Consider the following 11,404-nt stretch of genomic DNA (forward strand, 5'->3'; position numbering starts at 1 on the left):
AGACTGGACCTACCTCTCCCTGCTCCACGACGTCTACAGCACTTCCTGCGGTTCACTCAGCTACATCAGGGGACTTCATGAAACTTCAACGGACCTTGGAAAGATTGACAGAGAGAGTGGATCAACTTCAGCTAGAGGTTAACAGACAGAGGTATGCCGGCCGACACACTTCTTCACCGGATCGACAGCGTCACAGTCTTATCCCAGACGATTCATGTGGGCGCACATCTGAACGTTGCAGGTATAAAGGACAGTGTTGAACAGCCTGTAGTGCTCCAGGTAAACCTCAAACTTATCTGGTGGTCATTCCTCATGTTCTCATTCCGGAAACTTTACACTATTTGCATGGTGATCCCTGTTCTGAACACTACAGTGCTGAACGTACACTGAAAAGAGCTCAGAGTTTGTGTTTTTGGCCAGGAATGAGAAGTGCCATTGAACAGCACTGAGTTGTGTGAAGCTTGTGGATCTCGGAAAAAGCCTGTTCCTCATTGAAGAGCACCTCTCCAGTCTATTAGTGCTGTACGACCTTTTCAGTTTTTTTTATTGATATCACAGAACTGCCTGACACTTCCTGTGGTAATAGGTATGTGTTGGTGGTGCAAGATCACTTTACTAAATACGTCAAAGCATATCCTATGGTGGACCAAACAGCCAGTACAGTGGCACGGTTGTTGTGTGACAATTACATACCTGAACATGGTGTTCCAGAGGAATTGTTATCTGATCAGGGACATCAGTATAAAAGAGATATTTTGCAGGACACATGTAAGAGATTAAACATTAGTAAAAAGAGAACTACACCTTACCACCCTCTTGGTAATGGAATGGTAGAACGGTTTAATAGAATATTAAAGGATCATTTAGCGAAGGTTCTTTTTCAGAGTGGTGGTGAATGGGACCAGTACTTATCTGCAGTTGTACTCTCATTTAATGCTACACCTCATTCTTGTACTGGGCACTCGCCATTTTTCTTGGCCCATGGTCGTGAACCTCATTTACCAGCACACATGTACCTTGATTCTCCATCAGATGGAGTCGTGGACACTCCGCAGACTTATGGCTCAGCAAAAGTCAAACATATGGAAACTGTTTCGAGAAGTGCTTAACACTAGTGCAGATCAGAGACTTAAGCAAGAGTACTTTAATAGGTATGTGAAATTCAGATCTTTTAAAGAGGGTGACCTGGTGTGGATGAATAATCCAAGCACACAGAGAAAGAAACTTGATCCAAAATGGACAGGACCATATCGGGTGCTTACGGTGGAAATTACAGGTATTCTTTACACAGTGTCGAATGTGAGAAATGTAATATAAAGGCAGAACCTAACATAGTTCACTATGAACGTTTGAAGCCCTACAGGTCTAAGTGGAAAGAATCAGCACTTACTGCTACATGGGCTGGTCAAGATAAGGATGAAAGGGTTCAAGAGTTGAGACCATTTTACACAGCTTTATCTGGGTCTTTGGGTTAGTGAAAATGAGGCTCCTGTACTCTCTTCTGTTCCTCATGTACGTAGGCCTTCAGGTCGCATAGCGCAAGTTCCTCAGGCTGTGCAGCAGCCACCTCAGTTGGTTGAACATACCTCCTCAGTAGATGGGGAACCTTTGTCAAAATGTGTAGTCACTCGTTCAGGGCGCGTAATTAAAAGGCCTAGGAAGTTTTCTTGTTAAAAAAAAAGAAGATAAATGGACATAAATTGTACTTTTGTTATTGGTTTGAAGTTTTGCTGTTTTCACTGAGTGGCGTCTGTACTTCCTGTTCAGAGAGCACCTGTCCACCAAAAGCTCACTATACTTGTGTCAAAACACCAAACTTGCGGAAAAAATTGCGAAGCAAAAGCGAAATCTCTGGCATTGCATTCCGAATCGACGATTAGCGAAAACGAATCTTTGAAAAACATTAACAAAGAACGAAGCATATTTGAAGAGCCTGTTAAATGTGTGCAACTGTGTTAATTGTTTTAATTTTCATTGTGTTTTTCTTCTTTTGTAATTGCATATTTTTGAAAGTTTCTGAAAAAGTTACGTTCAGTTTTATAAAGTTTCGTTCATTTTTATTGAAGCAAATGTAATTCCATACATTCGCAGGGGAGTGTGTCGAGAAGAAAAAGCCTGTGATGCGAGCTTCGAGTTAAGTTCACTCTTGAGCTCTGTCAAATAAAAGGAAGTAATGTGTATGCCTGCATTATTTCGACGGAACCATTTACAAGAGACAGAGGTTTCCTCCTATGGTCTACAGCCCCTCTTACGTTACACTAGCAAATTAGTAATGGCATTTTTACCTAGAGCCTTTCTTCTACTGCTTCTGGCAGTAGTTTGTATTCAACTGAGTGGAGGTAAGATATTAATGACACTTTAATATCTTATCATCTTAAAGTGTGTTTGTTATAGTCAGGTGTGTTTTCTTGCTTTTTAAACATTTTCTTGAGAGATTATTGTGCATAATCACCTTCTGTCAGAATCGTGCATTTTTTATGAATCTTTCTATGCTTTTCTATGTTAACAGTTCTAGCTGATGGACCTGACAGGTGCTGGTGTTTGAACAGTTTGAAGAAACATGTCCCAAGAGAAGATATTGAAGAGTTCTCTATTTTCCCCAGAAGATCACATTGTGACAGCGCTGAAATCATGTAAGTTAAAAATGCTGCTTATTATACTTAAAGCGATATTCTTAGTTGCTCTATAACTTTGTTATATAGATTTATACTAGTTGCCAAACACTGTTTGTGAGTTGTTTAACTTATATGCAATGTATAGGTCTATTTTCAAAAAGCTTTACAGTTAAAATATCCTTTGGTTAAGATGCAACAAAAATGTTTTAACATTTATATTAAAGGCAAAATAATAAATGCTCTGAAAAGTCATAAAATCATATGCAGTGTTGCTTCTCAAATAAACTGTGCTTGTTTGAAAGATTTTCAGATATTCTAATTGCAAAAAGCCCATTTAGACCACTTAAAGTTTTATAAATTTGAATGTAAAATTGAATGAAGTTAGACTGTATTTTAATAATTTGATGCATTTTGATTTTTATTGTCTGCAGACTGACACTGAAACCTGTGAATAACTCATCTGAAGTCATTCAGCGCTGCTTGAGTCCAGACACAAAACAAGGCATTAACCTGCAGCTTTGTTGGAACAGGTACAGACATTTGATTATATCACTTGCATTTTTCAATCAGTAATAATGAACTAATACTAAACAATATTAGGCACAGAATTAATAAGCGCAGCAATAGTCATGCTCCTTCAAATATGATGGTATAATTTGAGGTTGTGAATCAGTGTATTACTTTTCTTAAGGCTCTTGTATAAACATTATTCTGTGAAAAAAGTTTCAAATATATGTTAGGCATCAGATTAATGTGTGCACTTTTTTTGTTTTATTTGCAACAGGAGGAACATCAACAAGACCTCCACATTTAAGATGTCCAACTGTTTCTAAAGCCATACATTAAAGTGCAGAAGAAGAGAAAGGGAGGACAGAAGGGGGGATCTGAGAACTCCAGGAAATTCCATCCTGTCACATGACCCTGCTGGCCAATCAGAATCCTGGGATTTAGGTGTTGGGCTCATGTTGCTGTTGGGAATCCACAGAAGACTTGAAAACACTCGGACCACTGTCAGTATCCGCCGGACACAGATGTTGTCGACAAACACATTTGGATTAGAATTCACTTGCGATATGACTGAAGCACTGAATTGATCATTACTCCAAGCAGTATTTAGATATTAAAGTGGTTTTATAATTTTACATATTTTATAAATGTACAAATTTAAAATGTGTTACTTTTATCTGACCAGGCCATTTAATGTTATATGTGATGTGTTAGGACTGATTGGGTCACATTGTTTCTTGGGCATGTAATTTTATTGCACACAAAGTACATTTGTAGTACCAACAAAATAAAGACCTTTTCCATGAAATTTTATTGTTTTGAGATACACACTTCGTTCCCTGTCTTTAATGTTAGCAGTTGATAAAAGAGAAATAACTTGGCAAAATCAAACCATTGTCAAATCAAACAGCTAAAATACAAAGATAAGAGGCCTTCAATTCCAAGGAGCTTGGAACAGACTGAAAACATTGAAGATAAACATTGAGATAAATCTCCTGATAAAAAAGTGATAGTGATGTGACACACAGCCAAGAATGGTGATCCATACTTAGAATTTCATGCTCTGCATATAAGTGAAAGTGAAGTGAAAGTCATGACATTTGCCAAGTATGGTTACTCAGAATTCCTGCTCTGCATTTAATCCAACCAAGTGCACACACAGAGCAGTGAGAATTTAACACACCTTGAACACACACCCGGAGCAGTGAACACACACACACTGTGAACAGACACCCGGAGCAGTGGGCAGCCATTTATACGGCGCCCGGGGAACAGTTGGGGGTTCAGTGACTTGCTCAAAGGCACTTCAGTCGTGGCTATTCAGAGCTGATTTGATTAAATACAAATTTTATAGGAAGGTTATTAGCACAGTCTGACAGTATTTTTTTTTTTTATGAAACATGATAATATAAAGATATATATTATAGATATATGATAATTATATATGATCTAGGTATTATCACTTTCACTGATTTAAATGTTCCCTCCTGGTTGAATGACCTGCCCAACTCAATCCTTAGCCATCTTCAAGAATTGGCTAAAAACACATCTCTTCCATCTTTATTTGACCCTCTAACTCAAGCACTCTCTATTCTAATTATATTCTTAAAATAAAAAATTATGATTTTTTGTACTTTTAGACTTGCACTCTATTCATTTACTAACTGCTTTTTTTCTAAAACAACAAACAGAACAAAACAAAACAAAACAAAACAAAACAAAACAAAACAAAACAAAACAAAAGAGCTAACTAGCTTCCCTAATCTTTTTGTATTCTATCTATTTTTTTTCTTTTTATTTATTATAAAATTAACAAAAGCAAAAAAGGCCTCTAACAGCAGCTTGCTCTATTCTTTTTCTGTATTATCTGTTTTCTTTATATTTATCATATAATTTTATAATATAAACCCTTGCTATGTGTACTGAGTTAGGCTAACTGAGACTTGTTATAGCACTTGCACATCATTGCCATTGTCCTCAATTGTAAGTCGCTTTGGATAAAAGCGTCTGCTAAATGACTAAATGTAAATATGAAGAAATTTTTAATAAATCACTGTTTATATCTCTCTCTTTGTCAGTTCCAGCATGAAGCCCCGGAGGCATCTGACCTCTGTGGATCTCCTCCCTACGATTCCAGAGCTCCAGGAGAGCCAGAGTCTGGATGACTACATAGACTCCATACGAGAGCTGTCCCAAACCACTTACCCTCTCAGCGGACCCCTCCGGGGATCCCGCCTGTCCCCACTGCGCTTGGCCAAATACCCCAGCATGTCATTGGCCACCCCTGGTTCAGTCCTGGCACATAAGCCCTGGACTCTCCCTGGACCTGACAACGTATCACTAACCTTGACAGACTCGAAGGGCCCGGCGAGCTCAAATCAGGACCCTCTGGACTGGCTGTTTGCACAAGCCCTGACTGACCCAGAAGATGTGTGCATGATGTGATGGAGACAAAAATGATGCAAAATCACAGCCTCGGCAATATGCTGTAATAATCATAAAAATTACAATTAATTATTTTCATTTGCAGTCTGATTTTTGAGAGCTGTGGATCATCCAGGTGACAACACAGAATCTAGCACATGTAAACATTTGAACGGGGTCATTTTATAAATTCAACTATTATTTTCTCTTGTGGACTATATGAATACCTCTTTCATGTGAAATATATTATTCATGTGAGTACTAAATAAAAAGTTTTTTTTTTTTTACATGCACTTTGTATGATCCTTCTTATTTTGGTAAAATACTATAAAGTGTATGTCATTTTTTTTTTAACACAACAGTATATGTGTGTATTCTTTATCTTATACAGTATACTGATAGATTTACTGTTTCAATTTTGCTATTTAATATTATGTGCAATAAATATAAATGTGTTGAATGAACTGTTGACTACACTGATGATTGTAAAACAATATATAAAAAAGGATAATTTCAGCTTTGCATTAAAATATTCACTAAACAAAGAAATCAGAACAGCAGAAGAAAGCAATTACATGTCTGCATGCTCTAAAATAAAAACAAATTAGTTAGGTTTCGTTTTCCTCTAAGCCACTGTAATTCCTCTCAGACCCACCGCTGATGATTTATTTAACCAAGAAGAGAATGTTGTCTTGCTGCCAAGCAGCTTTAGAAATCTTGCACAACACAGCTGAATCACTGGAACAGACAATACATATACCCTGTCAAGAGCAGAGAACCTGAGTTTACAGATAATGCAAACATAACTTAGTTTTCTTAGAAAAGTTTTTTTTAAAGTAAATGCAATGTGCTATCATAGAGCTCAAAGGTCAGAGAGAGCAGTTAGTCGGCTAAGATATTTCACAAGGTGTGCTTTCTGTCTATGTTTTGCTTTTCTGGATTCTGTGTTTCAACAGTAAGGGGATTTCTGGGCCACACACACAAAAATCAGCCAGCATACTGGATGAATGAGTTGATCATGACATCTTGAGTAAGTCCGAAAGATGGCATCCTTCCCAGTTCCCCATTTTTTGATGTGGCAATGGCATCATCTTTTTCCATTTAAGTTTTGGGATTCATGACTCTGTTAAAGTACTAGCAATTTTAATTTGGTACTGACTTTACAAACCTGTAGGGATATTTAAATTGATGGATGTGTCTGCACCAGATCTTTCTTTATGCAATAAAGTGAGTTATAATTTTTTTTCTCTAATAAATAAAAAGCATTTACAGGCACTTATCTAAAGGTAAATAAAACCATCTAACCTAACCAAACAGATCACTTAATGGGTTTTAACGGTAAAACCTTTTCTGTACAACTCGGATCTTCAAACACTACACCAAACCACCACATCCTATGGAGTATTTTTATACATGCTGCAATGGGAAATTCCTGCACTGCTGCATTTCATGAATGGGTTGATGTGTATAAATGTGATGACTGTACATTTCTACAATTTAAAGAACAGTAGCTGTTCTCTATTTTAATATATTTTAAGATGTAATTGGTTCCTGTGACGCAAAGCCTATTTTCAGAATCATGACTCCAGTATTCGGAGTCACATGCTACATTACATATCAATCAAATATGCTGATTTGCTGCTCAAGAAACATTTCTTAAGACAATTTTCTGCATAATTTTGTTCTTAGTGGAAATTGTGACACCCCCCCCCCCCAGTTACTTTGAATAGACAGTAAAAAAAAAAGAAAAAAAAGGACATTGTCTTTACGGTCACTTTTGTTGATTTAATGCAATAGGCTATTTAAAAAAAAATCGTTTAAGAAAGGAAAGAAACAGTGTACATATCCGAAGGAATGAAATGTGAGCAATAAATAAATACATTCAAAATCATACATACATACAACTGACAATCGAAAAGTAAAGTCTTGCTTTTTTTTCAACCTTTCTGCATCACACAGACTTCCTGCCTCTCTCGCTCCCTGCTCAGTCAGAGAGATATTTGGAAATTCCGTTGTAACGTCAGGCATGACTGCTGGGAAATGGTGTGAGAGCTGGGAATCCCTCTCATCCACTATAAAAGGCTTCACTCCCCTCACTTTCACCACAGAACTTGTCACTTTCTCTGAAAGCTAAGCTGGTCTTTCAGCAATCCTACCTATTTAAAACACTAGCGAATTAGTAATGGCATTTTTACCCAGAGCCTTTCTTCTACTGCTTCTGGCAGTAGTTTGTATTCAACTGAGTGGAGGTAAGATATTAATGTCAGGTGTTTTTTTTTGTGTCTTGCTTTATAAACATTATCTTGAGAGATTCTTGTGCAGAATCACTATCTTCTGTCAGAATAGTGCATTTTTAATGAATCTTTCTATGCTTTCCTATGTTAACAGTTCTAGCTGATGGACCTGACAGGTGCTGGTGTTTGAACAGTTTGAAGAAACGTGTCCCAAGAGAAGATATTGAAGAGTTCTCTATTTTCCCCAGAAGATCTTATTGTAAAAACACTGAAATCATGTAAGTTAACCTGCATATGATAAAAATGCTGCTTATTATATTTATAGCGATATTCTTAGATGCTCTATAACTTTGTTATATAGATTTATACTAGTTGCCAAACACTGTTTGTGAGTTGTTTAACTTATATGCAATGTATATGTTTATTTTCAAAAAGCTTTACAGATAAAATATACTTTGGTTAAGATGCAACACTGCCTATAAAAAATGTTTTAACATGTTTATACTTAAAGCAAAATAATAAATGCTCTGAAAAGTCATAAATTCATATGCAGTGTTGCTTCTCAAATAAACTGTGCTTGTTTGAAAGATTTTCAGATATTCTAATTGCAAAAAGCCCATTTAGACCACTTAAAGTTTTATAAATCTGAATGTAAACTTGAATGAAGTTAGACTGTATTTTATTAATTTGATGATTAATTTGCAGACTGACACTGAAACCTGTGAATAACTCACCTGAAGTCATCCAGCGCTGCTTGAGTCCAGAAACAAAACAAGGCATTAACCTGCAGCTTTGTTGGAACAGGTACAGACATTTGATTATATCACTTGCATTTTTCAATCAGTAATAATGAACTAATACTAAACAATAGTAGGCACAAAATTAATAAGCGCAGCTATAGTCATGCTCCTTCAAATATGATGGTATAATTTGAGGTTGTGAATCAGTGTATTACTTTTCTTAAGGCTCTTGTATAAACATTATTCTGTGAAAAAAGTTTCAAATATATGTTAGGCATCAGATTAATGTGTGCACTTTTTTTGTTTTATTTGCAACAGGAAGAACATCAACAAGACCTCCACATTTAAGATGTCCAACTGTTTCTAAAGCCATACATTAAAGTGCAGAAGAAGAAAAAGGGAGGACAGAAGGGGGGATCTGGGAACTCCAGGAAATTCCATCCTGTCACATGACCCTGCTGGCCAATCAGAATCCTGGGATTTAGGTGTTGGGCTCATGTTGCTCTTGGGAAACCACAGAAGACTTGAAAACACTCGGACCACTGTCAGTATCCGCCGGACACAGATGTTGTCGACAAACGCATTTGGATTAGAATTCACTTGCGATATGACTGAAGCACTGAATAGATCATTACTCCAAGCAGTATTTAAAAGACTATATATTAATTTAACTTATTTTATAATGTACATTTTTTTAAAAGTGTTACTTTTTTTTTTATCTGACCAGAGCATTTAATGTTATATGTGATGTGTTAGGACTGATTGGGTCAAATTGTTTCTTGAGCATGTAATTTTATTGCACACAAAGTACATTTTTAGGCTACCTAACAAAATATTTTTAGAAAGTAGTCTACTTTTGTATCGTTTTGTAATAAAAGCCAATTTCAAGTTATTTTGCATATTTATTTTCAAAATCCATTATATTTTTCTGTTGATATGATGATATGTGTATGATTAAATTATATAGGAAAACATGTCAGTTTAGTAGTAAAATGTATCTCGAAAGTGGAGGAAGACTACTTAGATGCTGTTCTTCTGCTATTATTATTTTTTTTTTTATGGTAGATTTTACAAGAGTCCCCCCTACTGGTCATGTCCAAAAATGTATGCTCAAAAAGCCTCAAATTTTCAAGATTGACAAAATAACTATTTAACAGATGCGTTTATCCAAGTGTTTTGCTTAAGGGTGTGTGGTTCAAACCTTTTTGGCTTCCAGCCTAGATCATTAACCACTATGTCACCATGGACAGTTTAATAGGGAATGCATTTAGTTTTAAAAAGATATTGAGTCAGAATGCAAGAAATTGCCAATGATCACTCAGTTTTACATCCTCACACATCTACAGCTGTTGTGATCCAGCATGTTCGACTGAGTGAAATGTGCTGGGGGAAATACACTGTTTATTTATTTTTTTTTAAAATAAAAGTCATTCACACGCAAACCATAATTTTTTTATGTATTATCATTGTCATTGTTGTAAAGGGCAGCGGAGCACATCTTTGCATGGAGGACATAAACTTGACTGAAGGGCATGCACTTGTGTTTGTGTGTGTGCGGGTGTGTGTGTGTGTGTGTGTTCTCCTTTCCCTCCTCTCAGGGGAAATCAAAGCTTTTCTCTGGGTTTAACTAAGAGGGAGTGGAGAGAAGAATAAATCCTCAATGAATTTCCACACTGTCAGTCCAGTTAACGCTTTGTCTCCTTCTTTTCTTCATATCTCCTCAGAGATGCTGCAAAATTAAGTTTTGGGCCTGAGCTCACACAGCGGCGGCTTAAAGCTCAAGTCATGATCACCAAACTTTATTAAGGCATTTATTATTTAGAAATAATATATGAGTGTGTAAAAGAGTGTGTTAAAAATATAAAAGATTGGATAAACGATACTTACCGATAAGTACAGATAAAACAGAGATATTAATTACTGGACCGAAAAACAGTACCAGAATCTCTTGGATTATAATTTGCAACTAGACTGAAACTGTTACTTTCGCTACAGTCAAAAGCAACTTGTCTTTTGAAAATCACATTTCCTATGTTACAAAAACAGCTTTCTTCCATTTTAGAAACATTGCCAAGCTACGAAAGATGTTACCTGTTTCTGATGCAGAAAAGCTAGTTCATGCATTCATGACCTCTAGACTGGACTATTGTAATGCACTTCTAGGTGGTTGTCCTGCTTCGTCAATAAACAAGTTACAGGTAGTCCAAAATACAGCAGCTAGAGTCCTTATGAGGTCAAGAAAATATGATCATATTACCCCAGTTTTACAGTCTCTGCACTGGCTACTTATTAAGTTCCGTATCAGTTACAAATTATCATTACTTACCTATAAGGTCCTAAATGGTTTAGCTCCTGCGTACCTAACTAGTCTTCTACCACGTTACAACCCATCACGCACCCTAAGGTCACAAAACGCTGGATTTTTAGTAGTTCCTAGGATAGCAAAGTCAACTAAAGGAGGTAGAGCTTTTTCACATTTGGCTCCAAACTCTGGAATAGTCTTCCTGATAATGTTAGGGGTTCAGACACACTCTCTCTGTTTAAATCTAGAATCTTTAAACTCCAGAGGCAGTCCTGGAACGACAATGCCTGTCGCTTCTATGTCACTATCTTTGCGATATTTGTCCACTTTTCTTTCCAGAACTGTTCAAGCTCAGTTAAAATTAAAAGTGACCATTTGTGGACTGCAGTTTTCAATTCATTCCACAAATTTTTAATGGGCTTTAAGTCTGGGCTCTGATTAGGCCAGGGCTCCTCAAACCTTGCCCTGGAGGACCGATGCGCTTGATTAGGGCTAGAGCTAAACTCTGCAGGAAAGTGGATTTGAGGATCCCTGGACTAGGCCATGCAAGGACATTCACCTTTTTCTTCTTTAACCCCTGTG

At 36.7% G+C, this 11,404-nt stretch overlaps 1 protein-coding gene across 4 annotated transcripts; it reads left to right on the forward strand.

Moving 5' to 3' along the window:
- The first annotated feature begins 2,063 nt into the window (after positions 1-2,063).
- On the forward strand, positions 2,064-9,933 carry LOC128017704 (C-X-C motif chemokine 11). 4 transcript variants are annotated; one of them, XM_052603174.1, is made up of 4 exons: positions 2,064-2,339; positions 2,510-2,633; positions 3,047-3,145; positions 3,400-3,930. In XM_052603174.1, exons 1-4 carry the CDS (start codon positions 2,174-2,176, stop codon positions 3,446-3,448), a joined length of 438 nt encoding a protein of 145 aa, XP_052459134.1. In that variant the 5' UTR covers positions 2,064-2,173; the 3' UTR covers positions 3,449-3,930. The 4 variants fall into 4 exon arrangements, with proteins under 4 accessions (XP_052459134.1, XP_052459128.1, XP_052459125.1 ...); XM_052603168.1 differs by lacking the exon at positions 3,400-3,930 and adding an exon at positions 8,839-9,933 and having other exon boundaries at positions 2,126-2,339; XM_052603165.1 differs by lacking the exons at positions 2,510-2,633; positions 3,047-3,145; positions 3,400-3,930 and adding exons at positions 7,935-8,058; positions 8,486-8,584; positions 8,839-9,933 and having other exon boundaries at positions 2,176-2,339.
- The last annotated feature ends 1,471 nt before the right edge of the window (positions 9,934-11,404 follow it).

The sequence above is a fragment of the Carassius gibelio genome, chromosome A1, assembly GCF_023724105.1.
Source record: "Carassius gibelio isolate Cgi1373 ecotype wild population from Czech Republic chromosome A1, carGib1.2-hapl.c, whole genome shotgun sequence".
Lineage (NCBI taxonomy): Eukaryota > Metazoa > Chordata > Actinopteri > Cypriniformes > Cyprinidae > Carassius > Carassius gibelio.

What these genes read in the sequence shown, in the direction of transcription:
- LOC128017704 (XM_052603174.1), top strand. Translation starts at nt 2,174, where the DNA reads ATGTGTATGCCTGCATTATTTCGACGGAACCATTTACAAGAGACAGAG. An exon ending in TGTGACAGCGCTGAAATCAT is followed by an intron (nt 2,634 to 3,046) that starts GTAAGTTAAAAA and finishes TATTGTCTGCAG; the next exon opens with ACTGACACTGAAACCTGTGA. An exon ending in CTGCAGCTTTGTTGGAACAG is followed by an intron (nt 3,146 to 3,399) that starts GTACAGACATTT and finishes TATTTGCAACAG; the next exon opens with GAGGAACATCAACAAGACCT.